Below are 25,297 nucleotides of genomic sequence, written 5' to 3'. Positions count from 1 at the left end.
TAATAATATGATAATGCACACCTTTGAATTTAAAAAACTTCTTTCGTGCAAAAAAGTCGTATGGTTTATCGTAATTTTTATCGTCTTCATATCCCAAAAATTTCTTTTTATTGATCCTTCAATCAATACTTTATCACGAAATTGATATCGAAGTATCTTCATTGGCCAGCATAACGTTAAATCGTAAAATCGCCTGATCACTAATTTCGAAACGGCATTTTCCCACGACTGCCGTTGAATCAACCCAAGTGCGCATTAATCCAGTAAATTAAATGGACGATGACCGGGCTTGTTTTATGGAGAGTTAAAGCTCCCTGGACAATTATCGAGTCGTTCGTTTGCGCGAATAAAGACGTAGCGTTTCGATTAAAAACTGCATCGGCCATGGTCATTCGCGAAATACCGTTTCCAAGCGGTAAGGATTCCGCTTCGCGGTTCCCTTTACCTTCCCTGGCGGTGCCAGTCAGAAGTCATTATTCGATTTAATTCGCAAGGAACTCGACGTCGCACAACTTCATCGATTATGCAAAATGGTTCCGTGGAATTGGCCACGCTGGACATGAGAATTGAAACGAGTGTCAATTATTTCGGAATTAATTTAATGACGCTGACTTTTATAGGTCCAGTGCGACTTTCTCTCGGATGCAGGGGCTGGGAATTATTTCGCTCGAAGCGATTCAATGTCGACTCGATAATGCCACGCTGCAATTCATTTATCTTCGAATATTTTCTCGCTCTACGGCGATTTATAACGTCTGGTATTTGCCATTAATAGAACGTGCATCGAGCATTCTTCCTCTAGAATTAATCCAGGAAGAAATTTCGATTAAACGGTAAAGTATGTGACTTTGTAAAGGATTTATTTATCAAGATCATCAGATTTGTGATTACGCTCTCTAAAAATCTTTTCCAGGAAGTTAATTATTTTTTTATGCTATTATCATACAATCATTTTACTCGATACTGTAAACAGTAAGTGATGAATAAAGATTTGTAAGATGGAATATGTATTTCGATATTGAAATAAATTTTGATGCATATATATATATTTCTGAAAATTGATAATTATTTCGAATCATCGACGGGAATTGATAAAATGAAACAAGATATGTACACATTTTACACTCCACTTGCAACCCTTGAAACAATATTTCGAAGGAACTTCCTCTTCATCTTCAACAGATCATAAAAAATCGCCTTTCACACGTTCGGCCACACAGATACAGGTATCGAACGGAGGGTCAACGAGAGAAATCGGTCAATTATTCAGACCGTGATCGAAGATTACAGCGTCGATAATTCGCCCCCATTCACAGAAAGCCAAAAGTGGAAGCGACTCGCGCAAAGATCGAACGTTTGTTTCTGCTGGTGGCCTACAGAGATTCACTTAAAACTACCAGGTATGGTGTGACTCTCCTCGTTATTGAAATTAACCGGCGTGTAATCGTTTCGTGGTTGGACGCCTTAAACGGCCGGCGAGGGAAGCCGCGAAATCTGCCATTTGTAGGACGAAGCGGCGCTGGCAAGCTCTGACCGCCATATTTGGCGACGCCTCGATAAATCTGTGTCCGAAGAGGGCTGAAACATAACCGACCAGCAATTTCCAGTCGCTTTCCTCCTCTTTATATCCTTCCTGTTGCAGAGGCATCGCTCTAAATTTCAGAATACCGAGCCAAGTGTTTCGTTATTATTCAATATTCGATAAAAAGGAAGCTGCTGAAGAAAGTTGATGCACGTGGTTGTTAATTATCGCCCATTGATTGCTACTTTTTCGAACATTGTTGATTAATAGCCTTTTCTCTTTCCACAAATCTTTCTTGAATTTTGTATGATTCAGGAAGTACAAGATGCGGATTTAAGGTAACGACAAAAGATGAATTATATGATATCTAAAGAATTGTGCCGAAATTTTTGGTTTATAGTACTTTTTAAATTGAACAAAGAAGCTCTGGAAAATGTGAATCCAAAAGTCCATTTGTTTTAGAATTATGAGACGTTTCATTTAGTGATATTCTTTCAATCACCTTGTGTAATTTAAGTATAAAGGGCATTCGTTAATGAGATGGTCGCAAAGCAGAATATTTTATTCAGCACAGTCACTAGAAAGCAATAAAAAATCAACTCAGTTCTTTTGAGTTCATATCCTCATTACGTCCCTTTATTATCATTTCTTTAAAATCCTGATTTTCAATCCTCGAAACGAATTCTTAAATATGATCACTGCCTTGCATAAAATTCTCGTATGAAATTTTTTAATATACTCCATGTCAATCAACCAAAGGATAATAATGTTTTATACATAATATTATAATTTAATTATCAAACAATATATAATATAATCTGTCCAAAAGCTCCATATAAATTCAAATTATTTTATTTGTTTATTTCTATTATTACAGGTATTCATTAGCAAGCAACCATCGATATTAATCATACGTATCCCACACAATCGGAATATCATTCAACTACTGCTACGGCCTTAAAATCATCATTTTATGCGTTTTTTAACCCAGCCTGAGTCGAAATTTAACGGTGCGCATAACACCGTCGTATTTATTGATTTCGTATGCATATGAGAATCTCGCCGCATTTTCATCTCATTATCGGGCTGAAAGTGACGGTATTTCTATTCGGTTTCGGCTAATTACCAACCTGTTCTTCGGGCCCATAGCTCAGCGCACGCGTGCGATTACGTTTGATCAAGCGGCGACTACTTAAGGCCATGGAAGAAGTAGAAACAGCGAGAGAGAGAAAGAGAGAGGAGAATGGGACAAAAAGTGTTCACAGCAGGCGGTCATTAGGCGTGAAATTCACGAGCGCCTTCCATTCTGCTTCCAGCTTCGTAGAAATTCACGAGACCGAGACAATAGAGCTTGGCTAATGAGACATACTCGATTTTATGATCGTTCGAAGCCACCGATGAAACTCATGGTTCCCTTGCCTACACTAGTATTCCACTTGAATAGATCGGGAACTGTGTTTATTCGAGATACGATCGTTAACGCAAACTGGTGAATAGCGAACATTCTGGAAATGGTACATTGAAATTTTTAGATAGATCGATATACAGACTATTGAATTAGGACTGCGCGCAAACATTTTACTTCTTTAACTATTATAAATAGCCAAATAGTAAATATTATAAATGATAATTTGTCAATAGATGATAGATACTACAATGTTTACAAATAATTGGAACGCTATTTATAAAAATGGTTCATATGTAAGGTGCAGGTACAAGTTCAGTAAAAAGCTTTCAACTTCCGCCATTCTATTAAATTTGAACATAGAAAATTGGAGATTCTAATTTAAAGCAATATTGACCTCTAAATCTCCTGTACGCCGTCAATTGTAAAGAATCCATTGGTATCGCATCATGAACTTTCTTAAAATGCTATAATTTTTGTAAATAATATTTTCGTTTATTATTTGAAATAACGAAGATATTTCAAGCGAGACACACTATATATCAAAATGTCCATTTGTAACGCTTCTGTGCACTTTCTACTCACGAATTCACCAATATAGACTCGAGTTTGCTTTTCTTTACCATCGTCCTCAGTCAACATGAACACAATATTAAGAAAAACCCTGGAGGAAGTGTCAGAAGAGGACAATTTCGAACCCTCTCGGATTCCGAGGGAAAATCCTTTCATTTTTGTAACAGAATTCGACGATAGGAGGTCGCCAGATGTCTCGATGCTTAGGTTCTCGAGCTATCGAGCCCCTGTGACGAGAGACTGTCATAATCTCAGGCTTTGCCGAACAACAGCTGGCTAATTTGTCGGCACGTGCAAACGATGCTCGCTGGAACGTGTAACACGGATGGCCAGCAAAACGATAAAAGTAGACGAAGACAGGAGAAGGCGTTAAAGGGGAAGAGGGGCTTTAATGGAACACCGCGTAATTTGGATCGCAAAGCCGGCCTCTCTTTATGGGATAAATTATTTAATTGTGGTCTCTGGAGAGCATAGTTGGATAAATTTTATTTGAATAACGAATAGATTGCTAAAATTTATTCGTGAATAAAAAATAACGATTTTATTTTACGAAAAATTATTCGTTAGTCACGAATAAATCTACACATATATTTATTCGCTATTCAATTTCAGGATTAATTATAATAGATTTAAATGGCAAACTAGAAAGCAAAATTCTGTCCACAAGAGGACGGGCGGTGCGATGCCAATGTCGACAAAGTTACTCGAAGACAAAGCGATCGCGGTCACTCGCCGCCCGAATCGCCCAATTCGACGTTCTACTTCTTAACGTGATACAGTTTACGAACGGCGAGCGGCCGCCTGGTCTTTATCTTTTATGTTATTGATCTTTGTCTTTAAGTATATACCACTACGATAACATCCACGCATAGTTATAATTCTCTATGTATTATATTTGACGTTCGAAGACATGTTCGAATAAGTTTTTATTCGAGTAAAAAATAATTTGTTATTCTCGAATAAATGAATTTATCCTCGGTTTTTATTCGCAATGTTATTCGAATAATGTCCAATTCTGCTGGAGAGCGTCGAATGGGAAGTTTGGAGAAACGATAGGTGCGAAAAGAGTAGCATCGTTCGTTAAATGGCTCGAAAGTGAAGACAATGACCTAGTCGCTTCGGAAAAGATTTACATACATAAATGTCTGTTGAGTCGTTAGTCTAAAGTTAGTAGAAAGAGTTTAGATTTTTACTTAACACCGATTATTTGAAACAATGACGTACGTTGAAATCTATGAAATTAATTATTAGACAAATTTCGTAAGCGTAGGATAAATAATATAAGTAGACTAGAGTTGTTTGTCTAAACTCGTATTGTTAAAAACACAATTAATCCATTATAATATATTACAATTTATACATTATTGTCATTCAAATTACATGAATTATTATTAGGTTGTGAATTTTTATATAATAACGGGACATTTAAAAGTGAAAAAATTCACAGAATGTTTATTATATACAAAAACATATAAAATGTCCAGTTATAATTCTCGTCGTAATATTGTTCGAGTAAAGCAACTGTCTATCATGGTTCCGTTTTTTTAAATTATATTCGTAGAAATATGGATTTGCATGAATATCCGCAAACTATTTAGGTATAACATATGGAAAAATTGTATTGAATGAAATGAAAATTATTTTATACCACATATATATGATGTTTCGCAGAAACTTCAGTTAAAATTTTATTCAGAGAAACATTTCATATGCACCAATCTAATAATGAAAATTAAAAATTGTCGAAATTTTAAAACTTTCTTCGACAGAATTAGACGGTTAAAGGATAAACCTTGGTTCCCAATCCCAAAAGATTGAAAGAACTGTCACACCTTCGTTGCGTCGTTTACTTGCAGATCGCCATTCTAAAAGTCATGTCGAAAACTCGGAGGTCTGCTCGTTTTCGCAAGAACAGCAAATTCCAAGAAACTTGCTCACAGAGCAATCCCACCAGAGCGCGATTGTCCGTTCTCCGTGCGATTCAAAGCTGACTCGGTGCCCTTTTCCCCGCATTTCCGACTCATTGGTGGCGTCCGGCCGTTCTGAAGCCACTATCCATTCATAAACTCTCTCGCTAGAAAAGTACAATGGTCCACTGGTAACTCTTGGCAACGCCTGTCCTCCGTACTCGGTTATCTAGGCAAATCCTCCCAGTGGAATACCGGCGGGTTTCATTGAGCTGAAGCCACCGAGCAATTTCGTGGCGGCATTGACTGCTCTAAGGCGACGCTTGGCCGGTTCAATTGGCAGGAAACCCGCGCCGCTTAACTCTCGTCTCTCAATGAGATTATCACCGGCCACCTCGAACAGACTAGCCTGGGCACTCGGTTGCATTGTCGCGTTTAGAAACGTTCGAGGGCTCGATTCGTCAAACGGTGGCTCCGGTAGCACCTTTATGTTACCATCGATCCGTTCACCGACGTCTCAAGTGGATCTTTCATGCCAGGTGATACGAATGCTTCGAATACAATTAACGTAAAGAGTAAATTTTTCTACTTTTCGGATTTTTAGCTGACGTGGCAGTTGCTTTTGAAAATCTTTCTTTGGTAGGTGTGACGAATGGTTTGTTAGAGAATTATTCGGTGAGCGTACAAAACGTTTTTGGATCTGACGTAGCGTCACTTCTGTGCTTCAAGGTACAGTAATTACGAGGAAGTTGAGAGAAAAGATTTTTAGGAAAAGTATGTATGTAAACCGCTAACCAAAAGTATTAGCATATCTAATAACGTTTGGCACAAATTGAATAGCTTTTATTTTTTAATTGATAAATCTGTTATTTCGTTCACATCGTAGGTATCTTGTAATGTAAAATGCAAAATAGAGCAAAATAGTCCGGCGGTGTAGATCATTGTGGTTATCTAGAGTGTTCAAATATATTCTAGGATCCTGGTTATTGTCTTAACAAATTTAAATTATGGAAAATGTAAAGAAGAATGCGGAAAATTATTAACTCGGAAAAAAAATTCAACTTGAATCAATATTCTGATAATTAGATAGTGACTGTTTATGCAATTTTATATTGAAAAAAAGATGGAATCTAAATATTTTATACATTTTCGAGTATTATATTGATCCTGTAGATTTTTGGAATCTCGAATATTACATTAAAAATAAGAACTTGAATTAGATTCGAAATGAAATGAAATAGAAGACGGAACGCAATGCCAAGAAATAAAAAGAAGCTGCTATAACTTTCTATCAATTAGAAACTTCTAACTACCTTAACAAGAAGTCTATTTTCTCAATTTTCCCGAGAGACGAACTGAAACTACCAAAATTCCAGAGAAGTTAACAACTCTGAATTCTAATATCCCTTTTAATTAATTAAGCTTAATAAACGGATTCCGATTCGTGCTTCTCGAAATCCATTGAGGAGTAGATAATAGATTACACTGGAAGCAGTGAGCGAAATGCTTGAACCTTCTTGTTTCTCGACTCAGTTTTCGTTTACTCGTCATTAGCACTACTTTTCGAGACTGCCGTGTTCAGTTTACATAGGAGACACGAGGGATGGCTCTAATGGAGTACAAAGTCGAAGCACCAGTAGCCATTTATCGCTAGTCTTTCTTGTTTTTAGCGTTATTTAACACCTTGATCGAGTAACCGCATAATCATCGTCGTATGAACTGGAATAATGACTGAACACGTTCCTTGCTAAATGAATTAGTATACCGTGCTTCTTTCGTGTGTTTCCTCTTTTTTCTCACACCTCTCGTTAGGCGCAGGCGTACCAATGGTAGTCTGTTTAAGCACACTGCTACACGTTTATCGATTTCAAGCTAGTTTTAAGGTCCTTGTGTTTGTAGCGTATTGTCACCGTATACCTATGTAACCTTTAGCCTTTGAGCCGAACTGTCTTTATCTATGTCGTCTATGGATATGGGTGGGAAATATATTGAAAGGAAAATAAGAAGATTCGAATTTGTTACTCTAGATAGTATTATGTATCGAGTATGATATATGTACAATTTTCGGCCTTTGAATGGAGTATAAAGTGAATTGAAAAGAAAAATTTGAAAGTAAAGGAAAACTTGGTAAAAAATGCTATACGAGTACTCTGTAAAATATTGTTATGGTATTTATGCAATCTTTGAGTTCTGAATAGAGTATGGAATAAATCATACAAAATTTTCAATGTAACTTAAAAAATTAATATAAACATTTAGGAACAGACGGAATAAAAATATATAGCAAATTTACTGAAAGAAAGATATGAAAATTCAGATTTATTAAACCGTATACTCTGTTGTGTCGAATATTATCACGGTATACCCATGTAATCCCTGGACTGAGAATAGGGTTTTATCTATTTATACCACCCCGCAGTGTAGGTTATGAAAAATTTCCTGAAAGAAAGGTAGAAATATTTGGATTTATTTAATTGCGTCAGAAATACATAAAAAATAAAGGAGCTGGAACTTTAAGAAAGTATTGGCATACGTACGTACAATTATCAAGGAACATATTTTAAAATGTCAGGGCACCATATGGCATAAATGTGGCAGTGAAAGCTGCATAAGTCTCTTGCAATTTTATCGTTTCAGATACGAATAATATGTGCCATAAAAGACGAGATGTTCAATGGTCTGGTTCATTAGTATTGGAAGAGAAACGATGATGTTAATAAGCATGAAACTGGGCCACTTTGTGATGTAACTATCTTTTGATTCATTGCAAATGTTTGCTTACGATTGATACAATTTGAAGATTTCAAGTAATCGATCGAAGAAATTTCCGGCTTCTTCAATGAAACAGTTGATGGAGTTTTCGAATATTACCTCGACATTCTAAGCAAACTATATTTATGTCTCTTTTTAATCACAATATTATAGACATTAAAAACAGAGAAGAGAAGATTCTTTGTTTCAAATGCTATATACAATCGGTCAGCATGTTTTTTGTGCTTAAAAGTTTAATTAAAAAAAAACAGGATCATGCATTTATTTATACACAAACGCAATAGCTTTCTTTTTTTCCCTTTTATATCGGTAAAGATAAAATTAAATAACAATTTACACATCATCAATACCATTCAAACAGCGCTAGTGAAGCGTAAAAGGTTGAAACGGAATTAGGAATAAAATTTCTTCAAAAACTGTGAAACCTACATTTTCGAAACAAACAAATAAAAAGTCCTTTAAAACTTGCCGATTAATTATCTATAGAAATAGGAATACAAATTTCCTTTAAAAATCGAGGAAGCCGTTCTCCAACCAAACACATATACCGTTGATCATTAATATTAAGACACTTACTCGTTACACTTATTGAAAAGTTCAAGTAAATTTTACTTCATTTAATATTTTACATTATAAAATACATGTAATACGCAATATAATAAATTCATAATAAAATAACTAGAAAATAAAAGTAGTAAAAAGCATTCAATCTGTACTAAATATCAAGTGCCCTAATACTCATAGCCGGTAGTGTATTTCAGAAAAAATCAACAAGGAAAAAAACCTTAAAAACTATTTAAATAATGACCCCAAAAAAGAAAAGAAAAGTAAGGAAATCAAGTAGCTATTCAATAATTCCGAAGCTGAAATTCACGGGCAAAACCAATCGTATCTTCGTCGCAAATCATCCCCAATCCCCGCGATTAAAATCCTCTCATCGAAAAATTCCCATAATAATCTGGAGGTATCTTATCCCGGTAATGTATTCGCAAAAGCAAAAGATGGTTCGCATACGTCAGACCTCAGTGGATGGTCCGGTCCAATTACGAGTTACCAATCATCGCGTACTTCAATCCGGCCCATCGATGAGTAGCCTCGCACTTTTATTGCCGGTGCAGTGTTATCGCACGTACAGATCTATACTTACACACTCGTACCACACACCACACGTGGAGTCCGTGGATCCAAGTTGCTCTTATCATAACGACCGTGCGTGTTGGTCGGGGATTAATCGATTTAACACGATTCCTCGAAGCGACGACGGATGTGTTAACGAGCGGCGGTTCCCAGATAACATCGCGGACATGGTTCTCGTTGCCGTCTACCGAATTATAATTGGTCCGTAATTAATGACACTGTTCGATTATTGACAGGTGGAGCAATGCCGGGGCGAGACGCGAGCAACGCGAATTACGCGCGCGTTGCATGGAACCGCGCCCCTTTTTTTCAGGCTCCGCTTATTTTCGGACTTAATTACTTGTGATGTTACGGCATAATCAGCGATCGGGACCACAGACCCCCGTTTTCGGACATTATCGATCTACGAAGATATCAAATACGCGCCAAACGTCGTTTTACCACCATACACGTACCTTTCATCGGTGAATCAGCTACTTGATTCCCGTTTCGCGCACCGCCGATTTAAATTATTCGCAAAATTATATGGGTGGTACGAGGAATTCACTGGAATTGGCGATGGAAAAAATCACATGGTATCCGTTGTTTATGGCTTCCGCTTATAAGGTTGATTTGACCATTTAATTGGCCGATCTTCATTTCCGTTCTTTCTTATTCTTCTCTTTTCTTTTTTCTTTTTTTTTTTTTTTTTGATCTGGTTTGATTTTCTTTAGGGAGAATATCTTATCGTAGGATGTTTGCAAGATATTTCAATTTGGGAATGGGAGAAATGGAGGTGAATGTGTTGCCTCATTCGTGAATCATTATCATCTGGAAGCTTAAGTTCAATATTAACTTCTTAAAATTTAATTCTTCTTTTATTCTTCTTCCTTGGTTTCTTAAAGGTTTTCTTCGTTTTCTAAATGGCGTTGAATGTATTGCTTGATATTTGAACTACTGATCATCCATGAAAATTGGAAATTTTGGTACAGTGACAAACCCATTAAGATCCCCATAATATTGCATCTGTTATATATTAATTAGAAATTTATATAGATAGAATTAATCATCTATATATAATTATTCAATTAACATACAAAAAATATAACAAAATAATGAGATAAAGAAATTTACTAAACTCTCAGTGGATTAAAATAAAAGAGCGAAGGATGAAGAAGGATGAAGTTGTACTTCCCAGTTTCTGATACTTCATAACCGAAATCTGAAATAAAATTAAACATAGTGAATAAAAAACATAAAATTAAATACTTAGAATGAAATAAATGATTGATTAAATTAATTGGGGAGATCGAAGAATAACGTACACGTTACCGATATTGTTCGTATCATAATACTTATTATTCACTAATGATACTTGTCCATGACTTGTCATTCATAAAAATGCACGAGTGTCTGTATACGAGTGGTGTATGGTTTGATTCGCAGTGTCTTTCTTTGTTTGAGAAGGGTCGATCGATCGATCGACCGATACAAATGGTTTCAAATATGTATGCGTGTACTGTGGATTTGAAACATTCGCAAGTAAAAGTTAATTACGAAGAGACGAGGACGGGAGTATTGATACGACCGTATGTGTATATATATATATATATATCTTATCGCTTGGTATCAAACCGAGGAGAGAAAGACATGAAATCAACGTGAATGTATTATATACAACGTCGTAACGTTACAATGCCTTTCGATAATAACAGTTAAAAAACCTATTTTTTAATAGATATAATAGTTTAACAAACACAGCCTCGCGGTTCGTGAAAACTTAATCGATTATACAACGGAAGATCGTTTTGATCGAACGAGTTCCGAACGTGTTTTACCTTTTTCCTTCTCGACTCGTCTTCTTTTTCTTAAATCTTTTTCTTCTTCGTTTTATCCTTTTCCTTTTCTTTTTTTTTTTTTTTTTTTTGATGCCTTTTCCACGATATACTTAAAATACGTTTAACATATCCTTCTACTAATACGATTTTTCAAAGAGTTTAAAATACTTTTTGCAATGCGAGCTGGCTACTTTGAAAACAAAACGACACGCTGCTCTTGTGCTGGCAATTATCTCTACTTTCAGCGACAGCCATATCTAAAATACTTTTACGCCCCTTGTAGTCAATACGTCGTTTCCATTTTGATTCTGTCTTTCGTTCTTCATATTTATCTTATTAACGATATATGCTCGTTACACTAAATGAAGAACTACTGCTTTCCCGTAGTATCACAAACTAAAACTAAGGAAATTTGGCAAGCATTTTTTCATCAATCTCTCTTTAAAAATTCAACGTTGAAAATTTATCCGTTGTAGACAGAAGAAAGCGAAGAAACCATAAAAGTTACGTTAAAAATTCGAAGTTGATCAGTCTTAAACGTTGTGGATTAAAAACCCTGTAACACACTTTTAACCCTCTCCTTTCAGCAACGATTTCAACTGGACAAGGGGCTTGTGCACTAATCTTCGCATTCCATACATAAAAAGACATCGAATAATCATCGACTTATCGAATAACCATCAATTATCACGACGAAGAAAACACAATGAAAGGAAAGAAAAAACAAAAGGGAATACCTGGAACAAACCGTTGAAATTCTATCAGCTCGCATCGCGGCGAATAAGTATCGAATAATGACTGAACCCCATCGTAAAACCAGGTTACACCGAGACTTGACAAATGGAAAAAGATTGATTCATTGAAAAAAGCGCGATACACGTCTTACAATGCGCATCGACGAGGGACAACGATTATAATCCTATCGTATATTATGTATACTCGCCTAAAATCGAATTGATATCTGTATTAATGACCTCAGTAAATTCCGTCAATAATATCACAACACAATTAATTCCGCTTTTCGTTCACTTGATCTCGTACGCGCCCAGATTGCCCTTGCGCCTCCTGTACACAGTCGGCTGCTGCTCGTTCGTATGATTTCCTTGAACGATCGAGCGTTTCACGTTCGCCCGATATTCGTCTTCGTACGCGTGTAGATATAAATTTTTTAAAAAGATTTGATTATCCAGCTCAGACGGTGGCAGGAATCGTTTAGAGCGACTTTGTTGTTGAGCCTCGAGCTCTTTGAACGTAAACAGCCTGGTCTTCTCGTCGTCGTAGGCCCTGAACCTCTTTGTAGCCCATTGCTTCTCGCTCCTCCACGACGACGAGCCGGCAATGTTGTTAGTGCTCTTCTTGTTGGCTATCAGCAGCTCGTTCAGGGACAGCAGCCTCCTCTTCTGACGCGGAGGACCACTGTCCTCGGATGCGTTTCGTATTCGCTTGCTGCGGTGCTTTGGCACTCCTTCTTTGGCTGGGATCTCGTTGTCCAGCATCGAAGACTCGTTACTGGTCATCGTCGAAGATCGATTATCGCGCGCCTCGATCTCCCTCGGCGTCGCCAGCGTCGTAGTCGTGCCGCTTGTCGTCGACGTGCTCGACGTCGTCACCGTACTGCTGCTACTGTTCCCGCTGCCAATGGCGGCGGTCGTGCTCGTGAAAAACGAAGACGCCGTTGTCGACGGTTCCCCCTGCGTCGTGTCCTCCGTGTTGTTTAATTTAGCCTCTATGATATGTTTGAAGAACGCGTACATCTCACCTACTGTGAACGTTGTGCCGTTTCGCACGGTGAACTTGTCGATCTTCATATTTTTGATCAGCTCCTCGGTGGCGTTCCGGGCCTCCAACATAGACAGTTTTTCGGTTACGTAACTGTTCACGAATTCGTAGAATCCCTTGTAATAATTTTTACGATGCTTCTTCTTGTCCTTTGATTTCTTCCCCTTTTCTCCGTGAGATTGGCCTTTCTTCTTTGAATCCTTTCGATTCTGCTTCTCGTTCCAACGCATTGACTTATTATAAAATCGCATGATCCGCTCGAACTCTCGTTTAAGTTTGATGAATTCTCTCTGGTTTCGAATTTCAAATTCCGAACGACCTCTGCCGGAATTATTCTTCCGAGATTCGGATAAATCTACGTGGAAGAAGTTTTTACTCATAGCGTTTAGAAGATCGTGCATACTGCCGTTGGTGGAATTGTTAGATTGTCTGGCGTCCATGCGTTGCAGCTTACGATAGACGATTTTGAGAAAGTCGATCATCTTCTCCTCGCGAAGACGCGATCTGTTTCCATGGCCTGGATGCTTCTTCCACGATAGAGCTTCAGTGCTGTTGTCGTGGTGGCTGGAGTTCGAGTTCTTCGCCTCGATCTTATGCTTCGAGTGCTCTTTGCTCTTGTTCATCTCGAGATGCAGCAGCTTCTTGCCGATCTTGCGGAAGAACTCGATGAATTTTCTGGAAAAAGATTTAGTTCGACTTCCTAAGGACAGATATCCCAGTAGAAATTAAACTTCAAATTCCCCTATTTTTTCTCTACTTTATCTGTATATAAAAATTGAAATATAAATAATGTAATCATAAATGCAAAATTCTTATACCCATAGTTGAAATACAAGCGACATTTAAATATTTCAAAATGAAATTTACTATATGTATCCCCTTTCCAATTATTCAAGATTAATCGTAATTCCTTATAGTTAAAAAATTTCTTACATCTCCGAAATACCATTAGGAAGCATTAAAAATTATACGAATATATATATAAAAATTATATTAATTATATTAATCAAACTTTTTATCATTGACAAATTTTTGTTTTTACAATTATCTGTTAAAGAGATGCAAGTGTTCTTTGGTTATATTAATGTTTATTTTTGTTTACATATACTTATTCACTTCATGATGTTTTAATTCCAGTTAATGTATAATATATTTAGGTACGTATTAAAGATCAATAGTTCTAGTGTGAATACCAATCATCAATGGCTACCATGTCGATCAACTTTCTTCTTAAATCAACATTCGATTCTGAATCCTACAATTCATTCATAAATATAATAGAAAAATCTTCAACTTACCTGTAATTCATAGTAAGATCTTCCTCATTCACAGATCTTCGACGTCTGCTCCATCTGAGCCTAGGGTGCTGTCCAGGAATGCACTTGGGCAGCTCCTTAGGGCTCCAGCTTCCTCCAACACAAGTTGCTCCAGTGGGTCCATCATCCAGGACGTATCCTTTGTCACAATCATACATAATCTGCTTGTTATTCACAACCTTCTTCACATATGGCCTATAATCATAGACTCCCATGTTGCCCATCAAGAAGACCTTTCCATTCTCGATGAAACCAGGGAAAGGACAAAACACTTGCATGCAGTGAGGAATGTCTCCGATCCAATTTCCATATTGACATTTCACCGATCTCGTGATGTTGTCTGGCCCATCTTTGACAAGTTCAAAGCCATCTTTGCACTTGAATATCGCTTTCATTCCGTGATCGGTTTTGGGTGCTATCACCATCCCATTTTTGGGCGATTTAGGCAATTGTTTACACCTGGCTGGCGAGCAACTGGGCACGATGGACCACGTGCCATTATTACAAACTACGGGCGTGTTGTTCGCCGCGAATTCATAATTTTCTTCACAAAAAACTAGCAATCTCTCGCCATGCTCGACCACAGTCACGTTGTTGATGTGATCCCTATCGTGGCTGGCCACCGTGATGTTACCGTTTTCTATTTGAGGCACGACGCAAGGTGCAAGACACTGCGGCAATGGATAACGCCACTTTCCGTCGATCTGACAAACCGACGAGGTATTTCCCTCGAGCTTCATGTGGTCGTTGCAGCGGAAAATTATGCTGGCACCCAGACCGGTACCTGTTGGAGTCAGCGTATAAAGAGGTCAGTCCGGATTTACGTGGGTTTCGTTATTTTTGAGAATATGAAACAAGAGTTTTAACAGTTTGCCGTTCGGAATTTTAGCTGGTTTTGAACAAAGGCGAATTTAGGATATTGTGGAAGTAAATAAAAGAAGCAACATGGGAAATTTAGCTTGAATGATGCTTAATCCATTGTTGTAAATGTTTTAATGTATTTGTTGCGGTGTACAGTTTTGCGTAAATAAAGCTTTTACCGGTAACAAAGAATATCGATGGAGCGAGAGATTCATTTTGAATGATGTTTAATCTAATGAGATATTAATATGTCTGTGTGTGAATGTAACATTGTCCTGATGCTTTCCTGATGATTTCATATAAAAGAAATTTTCAAAAAATTATGAAGATGTAAGAATATCGTTGGAATAGAAAATTCACTTTGAATGATCCTTCATTTAAAATAGAATTAAGTATTAATATTTAAATATGATGTAGGGATTAAAATGTAAAAGTTTGTCATTCTTCTTACGAAAAAGATAATTCCATATTAATCGAAAGAACATTGAGGCAAATATTCAATTATTTGAATAAGTATGTCTCAAGTAATACCTTATCAACTCTATATCGAATAAAACGCCTACACTTTCCAAACCAATATCTATACAAAATCCTTTCCACGATATTCTCAGCGTATCATACTGTTTCGACCGCAAAATAGTTGCAACATTCTCATAAACTTCTACTATTGTTTATTCTCGTAACGACGCGATTATTAATAAACACGGCGAAGAATTTTCTCCGCTCTTCCATCGTGCGACTCACCCGCCTCGATATTCTCAATCCAACCGTTGTACAGAACACCAGGTGAACCGCAATTAATCTCCTGGCAGGTAGGTGTCTTTCCGGTCCATTTTCTATCTGCTCCGCAACGCCTGGTCGTCGCGCCGACCACTGTGTATCCATACTTGCATTCGTACGACACGATGGAATTGTATGCATACGAAGTGTACACCGCGTTCCCGCTCACTGGATTCTCCGGTTTCGGACATTGCACCGTTGTAACCTGAACAGAAAACATTTCCTGCTTCGAAACGTACGTACACATACACTACTGGTCATTATTGAACAAATTCGCGATCACTTTCTCAATTTTATTTAAATATATCGTATCTCTTTAATTTTGTTATTCATACAAAATTGATATTCTTTTTTTTTTAATTTAAATATGATTAATTAACGCGTTGACTATCACACAAATTTTATATATTTTACCCTGGAAGCTGTGATGTATTGAAATATACTACACCATAACATTTAACTTTTACAAAATATTATATCGTATTTGCGCACACTTTTTTAATAATATCCTGTAAATCATTCACGTTGTTGAAAATTTTCTAGTTCATGAAAATTATCTTATTTCGATCATTGTAAAAATTTTAATAAAACGTGGGTCACCGATTACCACCGTGGCAGTCAACGTGTTAAGAATGATTAATTATTAACTAGTCGTAAGAGATGTAAGACTTCTAATTTTTATTTCCATAAATTTCGCTGTGAAAATGCTTTTTCAGCTGATACAAATTTGACTCATTAGAAGCCAACGTTAACGCGACATTACATTTACAATTTCTTTTCAATCAGTTTACATAAGCAAATTCTGGTCCTTAACATTGTGTGTATGGAAGGAAATTTCAAAGATTCGCCTAATATTTTTTTCGCCGCTATATTTTCCAAGTATGCAGATCCTACAATTATATGAAATTTGATAAATTATGACAAACTATCGTTTGGCCCTTAATGCGTTCAGTTGACATTTTCTTAGATTCGTTGATCCCATAGAACATATAATTATTTTAAATTTTTGTAGCATCCAGTTAAAAAGGATGAAGAATAAAAATAAAAGGTATAAAAAGGATTCAAATAAAAAGGGAACGGAACATGAAGAAACAAGTTTCATATGTCGCGAAAAACTCTTACTTGCACACATTGTGGTGATTCTTTAGGAGTCCATGTGCCATCTGCCAAGCATAGCTTCTCCGCTTTGCCAACTAATTCGTAGCCATCCATACAATGGTACGACACACTACAATCGTACGTATAACATTCGCCTTGAACAGAAAACAAACGTTGCGATTTCGCCTAAGAATCCTTATAATTGAAATAATATAAGATGAAAATGGTTCACATCAAGTGTCTGCTTATATAGGTTTCTACAAGTTAAAAATATATTCAAAAAAGATAAATTTCTAATAGAGATCAAAGATTTAATCGGTATCTAATATGTAATAATTATTTCTTTAGAGAAATTCATTTCAGTTTCTGTTCAGTTTTCATACGAAAAATAACTACATGGCTATTGTCAACGGTGCTTCTGCACCATCGGTGGTAATGAGTATTTCAAAAATGTAATTCTATGACAACGTATATAGAATTATGAAGTAGAATATTACTATCGTTGAGTATGATAAAATTATTTTGTATTCCAAATTTCCAGTAATTTGGACGAATTTTAAAATCCTTGCTATGTATTAAATATTCGCTATTCTCTTCTTTCTTGTTCCATACAATAAGCGACAACTTCGAAGTACATAATCGGAATAATTCGATCACCATTGTATGATCACAAATAAATTCTATTCCATGTGTAAAGAATCCTCGCGCGTTTCTAAATAAAGAGAAAATTGTCAAACAAACGTTACTGTCTGTTAAACAATTTGCGAATGAAGTAGTTAAATACTGACAATTATGATATGAAACCTGTAGTAAATGAATCTAAAAGAAAAATACATAAAATAGCACATAATATCAAATATAAGAAGTCTTTATCCTTTTTTTCCCAAAAAAATTATTCAAATCTTCAAAAATGCACCGCTGTATTTCTATAGTCTCCACGAAATATTACGAAAGAATCATTTTTACTACTCTCATAATATCAAATAATGAATATCCTTCTAACGGTTCAATTTCTCAACAAAGATTCGGTTATTCTTATATTATATATCTTCTCCCACTAAACCGTAACAAACTACTCCTAAAGCCAAAATGATACATACCCGCGTACCCGCCGTTCGCAATATCCGCGGGAGGTCCACATTTCTGCGGCTCGCAGGTGATGTCAGGTCCAAACCAGCTAGCAATACCTTCCATCAACAGGCACCTCGCCTTTCTGATACCGGTAGTCGTGTAACCATGGTCGCAAAAGTACTGAACTTCGTTGTCCAAGTCGAAAGTGGTCTGTTCAGAGAGCGCGTTGTGTCGCGCGTTTTTCACCTTAGGCGGCTGAGAACAGAAGGAACTGACATCCTTCTTGCAGGAAGGCGTCGTGCCGGTCCATTTACCGTCGGCCCTACACGTTCTCTCGGTAACACCGACGGTGAAATAATCAGGATCACAAGTGTAATGGACTTGATCGCCGAAAAATCTTCCAGTCTCCGACTTCACACCGTGCTGAATATCGCTCAGCGCCGGGCATTCTCTCTCAGGCTTGATGCAAGACATCCCGCAAACACCGTCGCATCTGCACTTCTTCTTCTTGCTCTTGCAATCTTCATCGGTAGAACACTTTCGCAGACACTTCTGACCGAGCAATTCCGCCTGTCCCTCGTTTCTTGGACACGCCGCCGACGGGGAATTCCTCGGGTTCTTATATATGCGTCCGTCATCGTCCACCTCCGGTTTCGTTTGATAACTCTGCTCGTCGGTGTCGTCGTCCTCGTCGTCCTCGTCGTCCCAATCATCGTCATCGTCGTCGTCGTCGTCGTCAGCCACTTGTTGTATGAGTCTCGCTTCCGATACGAGGAAAAACATATACACAAGCAGAAGATGGAACAAAACGAAGCCGCCGGGTCTCATTTTATCAGGCGTTTGTCTGATACTGCTCGTTTCCCGGACAAAACGACTCACACGCGTTTCGACGCCGACCGAACAACTCGTTTTATTCGTTGAACTCGTGAGTAACGACGCGTTGAGAGAACGATTTACGAGACGGGAGACACAAATTGAAAAACTGTTTCACCAGAGATGATGATCACCAGACGCGGTGGCCCATTGAACGGTACTCCGTTCCGGAAGCTCCGCTTAAAGTAGCAGTAGTCTCATCCCGAGGCACCGCGCGCACGAGGACGACGTCGTTTCTCTCGCGACCGTGACTATTAATCGAGTCTGCCTCTTCGGCGTCCAGGAGGATTAGGACGGTATCTCTGTCTCTGTCTCGCTCGCCACCTCTCTGTTCCTCTAACTCTGTGGCAATTTTTTTCTTTATTGTGCGGACTGCGGCCCCGTGCTGCCGGGAATTCGCGGATACTCGCGCATCTCTGCACGCGCATTCAGCCTGTTCAATACATCTCCTCACTCGTGCAGCTTCCAGCAGATGGCGAGGGACAGGGGAAAAGCCCTCGGAGTTGCGCAGAAACGTGCCATCCTCCCCTTCTATCCCGACACATACACCCCCCCCCCTTTTTCAACCGTTATACGTTCTTGTAAGGGGGTGGCTTCGATATAGTTTTATACACGGTTACAGTCGGCAACATGATTCATTCGCCTCGCGTCTAGAACCGTATCGAATATGTTCCTCTGATCAAGACAAATCTTCTTCCTTCCTCCATTTATATTTGTTAGATTTGTTTGCCATATGTCGGAGGCGGAGGAATTGCGACGTGTTAACTTCGTGTAACATGTATTTTCTCTGGTTCCAGTATCCGAAAGATGGTTTTACGGTAGGAGTAAGATATTTCTCGAGTTGGATTTTAATACTTGAATTATGAAAAGAAAGTTTTATGGTAGGTGTAGAGAATAGGTGTCTGTGACATAATGATGTAGGCTTTAGCATAGTTGCTTAGAGATGATGTAATGACACGACATGAATATAGCACGATAGCGATTAATTAAGATTACAAGAATGTTATCGGGAAATAGATATCCGATATGTGATGTAAAATTATGTATCACGATAGTTAATTCTTTAAATCATGAATTATAATATCGTTAAATCTTTCTTCTATATACTTGATCATTTTTCTAGTAACATATATTCTACTTGCAGATCCTTTTCGTATTCAACAAATCATATATATTTAGTTACCCACAATTTTCTCTTCTTTACGATAACTATAAAAAAGATAGACACGTCATTGCACTTCTTATAGTATTTGCATACTTATTAATTAAGTCCATGTATATAAATTTTGTATCATCTAGTAATAGGTAGCATTGTCATATGACTACAAAAATTTGATACTATAAAAATGAAATGTATAGAACTCGATAGAGAACGCTTCATTGAAAAATAAGGATGCGCATCGATACTTTTTGTAATCACTTTTCCCGTAAACTTTTAAAATATCTTGTTTCAGAGGGTGACAACAACTTAACTTACCTTTAACCTAACTTGTCAGCGTAGTTTCTCAATCCCCAATATCATTACCTTCCCTCTAGAGATACCGTAGTTTCCGTAGTTCATACTTTCGAGAACCTAGTATTACAACAGCTTTATGTAAATTTCCTCTGAACGAGGATAAAAATGGAGAAGTTAAGGAAAACCTATTTCATATACCGGCGTACGCTTCGTAAGCAAACTTTCTTCCTTTCACGAGACACAGTCGCCAGGATAACGCGCCTCTCGATTCCTTCGAGCTAGTCCTTCCTGAATAGGAAGTTTCGTTTGCTGGAAAACGTTCCGCTATTATTCGAAACGCATAGAACCACCAGAATCTCCGCCGTTCCTCGATTACATACATTTTCGCGTTGCTCTCGAGAAAACGTTACTCTTTCGCAACACGAAGGTGCCGCGCGCGCCACGACACGCGAAAACGCCACGCTCCCGTTGACGCGTCGAGTCACGAAAGCTAACAGCACCTGCAGCCACTTTCTAGCCCGTTAACACGTTACTTCGCCGTCCAGACAAATTGTGGCAAACCGCCTGTAACCTCGATCCACCACGAGTTAAACGATCCCCAACACGTCTCGATCGGCCTCAACTGCTCAATCAAGTCGTTCGAGACTAAAACCGGGGATCGAAAACGAGATCTCCTCGCGTGACACCACAATCTTAGGATTTTATTCGACATGCTTTACTAAGCTTCGAAGGACGGTCGCTTTTACGGTTACTCGGTTCGATTTGCATGATAAAACGTAGCAATATGCGAAGGAATGATAAGATGGGTTTGATTGGTTATAGCGTAATTTCATTTTCTTGTGTAGGATCGTAAATCCTGTGAACTTTCATACATTTATATGTAGATGTTGATTTGAAGTTACAAAAATCGACAAGTATACACGGAATGCAAATATGTAACTTATAAAAAGATACAAAGAGAGCCAGTAATTATAGCAAAATCAAAAGTATAGAGTAAACATATTTCATATTACGCTTCATTTTCGATAAAATCGTACTTGGAAATTTAATATACGTGAATTTGGCAACTTACCAATTGGTAACTTATAATTGGTACTTACCAAATGAATAAACAAACAACAGAAGATTAATCTACGTGCGAAAATAAGTGAAAAACGTAGAATACAATTTTCCTATTCAAGTTCTCATTTCCACGAAAACAGAGTTTCAACAGATATGCTTTTTTCAGAAACTGAAAGTTTCATGAAAAAGATTTATTCCACATTCCTGACTTGCCAGTTGCTACCATAATTTCTGAGATATCCCGTATAAAATATCCAAAGTATAGTGTTTGTTACAATATTTAATAAGTAGAACAATCGTTTTCTTAGATTCTATTCTGTTAACTATATTCATACGTATAATTGCAATTTATATACAGTAATATCCAGAAGAAAATTTAAAGAATAAAACGGAAGAAACGTTATAATTTTGCAAAAGTGAATTATAAGTGACGATAAAAATGAATGTATAATATAATTATTATAAATTAATATAAATTAATACAATAAACGACAAGAAAGATGTTGATACAAATTGTGATTATATACACGAGTGTCAGTTTTAAACTTTCTTCTGTCCGCCATTGTAAATAACCGAGTAAAATATGAAAAGCCATGAACTTTGATTATAGACAGTTTCTTATCTCTAGATAGTACGATCGTCAGATCGAAAAACTGAGGAATAGTAAAAGATATCAAGGCGTGGGTAGTAGACAGGAGATCGGTTTTCAGCGGACAAAACTCGATCCTTTGCTAACCGTGGCAGACCATTCAAGGTAATCCTCCCGGTTCCAAAGTTAGAGCCGTCGTCGTTAGAATAAGCCCGTGTCCACCATTGTCTTCGTAACGATCGTAATCAATCGGTACGGTTCGATGCCTCGTATACACGCCGTAGGTGATCCCTGGCCCAATCTCAGCTATCAGCTTCATCGTTCTCGCCGTGTGTCTCCCGGATGTCTTCATTTGTCTTATTCAAATGAGACGCCTAAGGACAAGGCTTTCGTGTTTTCGAAGCTTTAAAGTTTTGCTTGAAGTCGTATTTTTATCGGCGAAACAATATTTGGTGCACTTTTCTCCCTTAGTTTTAGGGTCGTTTTATATTGGGGTAAAATTTAATTGGAACGTATTGGTGCGAAAGGGTGTGAATTGGAAGGTTACGTGATTCATACGCATTATCGAAGGTAATTTGGAAAGGTTGCTGAAATCTTTTGATGAGGGAAAAAATAAACATAGTAACATGATCAGGATTCCAATTGTCCCCAACATCATCAAATATTCTTTTCATTATCCAACAGAATTGGTTGTTTTCATCTCGTGCAAAATTACTTTTGTTAACAGTGTTCTTCAGAATTATGGAGAACAATTATAATGCATTTACACATTTACATAACTGTTGTAAATGGAAATTGTATGCAAAACAGTTTAATTTCGAAAAAATATTGTCGAACAGAAATTGGTTCATTCTTCTCCTTTTTTTTCTTCAAAATAGGGTATTACCCTTTTCGATGCATTCTGTATAATATTCCTATAGTGACTGTGAAATGAAAAAGAAATAATAATTACGATTGCATTAACGAAGACGAAATTCATGAATATCTTTGTCCATAAGTATAACTTCTTCCATTCGATTGGGGCGAGTGCATTGAAATTCAGTATTCAACGAGTTCGTAGAACTAATTTCCAAGACTGATCGCGTTTGCAATATCGTGGGATACAAACGACACAACTTTTCCTCTCAGTGACAAGGTGAATGGCGACTCGGAGGGTTATTCATTGTCGGGAGTGTATCTTCGTTTGGACGCGACTGTCAGGTGAGATTGACAGAGTGGCAGTAACTCGGTAGCTGAAAATGGGAGTGGCTGAAAGACGAGAGGACAGCTCGCTCAGCGACATCCCCGTGGCGCCTCTTCGCGGATCCTCCGACCAAGAAATAAGGACATAAGAAATCAGTGGCTCTCAACGTGTTTTGCTTTTATTTTACAATATTATTTTGACCAGAAATGTAACTATAATAAAAGAAATGCAAATAGATCTTTTCTTCCATGTCTTAAAAGCTTCAGTTTCGAAAAATGAAAACCATTAAAAAATAATTTATCACCCATCGCAGCTTGCTATGTACTATCTTATTTCCTTAAAGTATGAGATATTTGAGTCGCTATTGTAAATTTTTAGTATCTTTTATTTTTTTCAAGCGTAAAATTCGTATATCTTAATTTTTTGTCTTATTACAAAAAGCATTATTTGGTAATTTATAATGCAGTTGTACTATTTCGATAACTATTTTACAATTTTAGTTTTTTTCTAACGAACACACAGTTCCACCAGAAAATCATTACCAGCACTCTGGGAGAAATTATATGACGAGCTATCGAAGTTTTCTAATTGAGGAAATTTTCAGAGAAAATTTAATTACCTGGTTGCAACCTAGCCCAACTCTTTCTCAATTAGCTTCACTTCATTTCATTTATATTCGACACTCCTCCTTCTTTTATTAACAATCTACCTTCATCAACTAGTTTCAAACTGATTCAAACGAGTTGCTTAATATCAACAATTTCAAAAATTTACAAGCAATTCCAATAAAAGCTTCGGTTACAATGACCATTTTCGAAGCACATAATCAGAGCCTGTCACACGTCAAACAAACTGAACGGTTCTTAATTAGAAATCCACGGTCGAGAAGAATCTCCCTAATTATTAAGCTTGTGTAAGCATAGAGACGAGATCCTCTTTGTTCGCATAATGGCTCCATAAGAAATGATCGAACCGTGAATAGGCAAATCAGCATCCTTATTAAATAAACGAAACGCGCGTTCGTGGCATGAGATTCTCTGCGAAAACCAGTTTTGTTCTACTTGTTTCATCAAATGAAGAACGTCCTTTTTGTCTCGCAGTGGGCGGTATAGCCGTCTCACGAGTTGAAAGAACGATGAGCTCACGGTGTCAGCTTACAACTACGTGCCTACGTTATGTCACGTTATCTTTTTTAATTTATCTTCCCATTGAAACAAAACAAAACTGATAATAAATACAGCGGGGTGTTTCCTTTGCTCACTAACCGAAGAAAACTATCTCGATGCTCGAGGTATCGATCGGTAAATTCAGCCGGATTGAAGTAATACGCTGTTCCGACGTTCGTAAGACTTCACAGGCATATGAAGATTGCATAAGTTGGCTCATATGCGATATGCTCTAAAAATCTTCTTCAATCTGACTTCAAATAGACTTCTATTCTGATTAGAAAAAGTTACTAGTGTTACGCAACTTTGTTGGTTTTCATAACCTTTTCACGATCTACGTATGTCACAATAACAGTTCAAAGAACTTTTCAGTATTTTGATTTTAGTCTATTCTAATTGGAAGGTTCACTGCGAAAACATGGTTCTTTGAGTATCTCGTTTTCTCAATCAGTTTTCAATAAATTGAAAAATTCCTAGAAACATTGAAACTACCGATGGCTAAAGTAGAACAGAAAACGAGTAAGTACATGTACGAAGAAATATGTAATGCAGGGAAAAATGTAAAAATACACCGTTGTAAATCTATAAAATTTCTGTAAAAAATTGGATTTATCGGACCACTTTGATAGTTCTAACTTTCATTAAAAGTGCTAATGTTTCAAACTCGAATGATCACGAAGGAACACAGACATTGATTCAACGTTAATTAAAAATACGAATTTAGTGGCAGAATTTTTAACAGACACAATAATTTCCCTCGCAACAGGTTCTCATCGTACATCCAATTTAAATATCCTCATTAGCGTCGAGGGAGTGGCAAATTTTTGAAAGTTTCAGCGAAATTCCACACGTTTCCAGGATCGTTGTACGTCAATTACGCAATTCAGTTTTCCTGAATCTATTATTCTCCTTAAAATTTCTTCGGGGTAT

The 25,297-nt window shown here is 37.3% G+C and overlaps 1 protein-coding gene across 1 annotated transcript; it reads right to left on the bottom strand.

Moving 5' to 3' along the window:
* Nucleotides 1–11,198: 11,198 nt before the first annotated feature.
* Nucleotides 11,199–19,349, bottom strand: LOC117237921. The gene is made up of 5 exons (XM_033502363.1): nt 18,068–19,349; nt 16,992–17,122; nt 15,834–16,074; nt 14,211–15,012; nt 11,199–13,587 (listed from the first exon to the last, which is right to left on the bottom strand). Exons 1-5 carry the CDS (start codon nt 18,864–18,866, stop codon nt 12,159–12,161), a joined length of 3,402 nt encoding a protein of 1,133 aa, XP_033358254.1. The 5' UTR covers nt 18,867–19,349; the 3' UTR covers nt 11,199–12,158.
* Between the last annotated feature and the right edge of the window lie 5,948 nt (nt 19,350–25,297).

Source organism: Bombus vosnesenskii, unplaced genomic scaffold (assembly GCF_011952255.1).
Source record: "Bombus vosnesenskii isolate JDL3184/JDL3185 unplaced genomic scaffold, Bvos_JDL3184-5_v1.1 scf7180000013410, whole genome shotgun sequence".
NCBI classification, from domain to species: Eukaryota; Metazoa; Arthropoda; class Insecta; order Hymenoptera; family Apidae; genus Bombus; species Bombus vosnesenskii.
The sequence above is the reverse complement of the archived record's forward strand: the minus strand, read 5'-3'. Positions and strand labels throughout refer to the sequence as shown.

Coding starts and splice junctions, on each gene's coding strand:
- LOC117237921 (XM_033502363.1), bottom strand. CDS start 18,866: ATGAGACCCGGCGGCTTCGTTTTGTTCCATCTTCTGCTTGTGTATATG. Junction 17,123..18,067: donor TGCGAACGGCGGGTACGCGG/GTATGTATCATT, acceptor TTTCTGTTCAAG/GCGAATGTTATACGTACGAT. Junction 15,013..15,833: donor GATTGAGAATATCGAGGCGG/GTGAGTCGCACG, acceptor TGACTCCAACAG/GTACCGGTCTGGGTGCCAGC.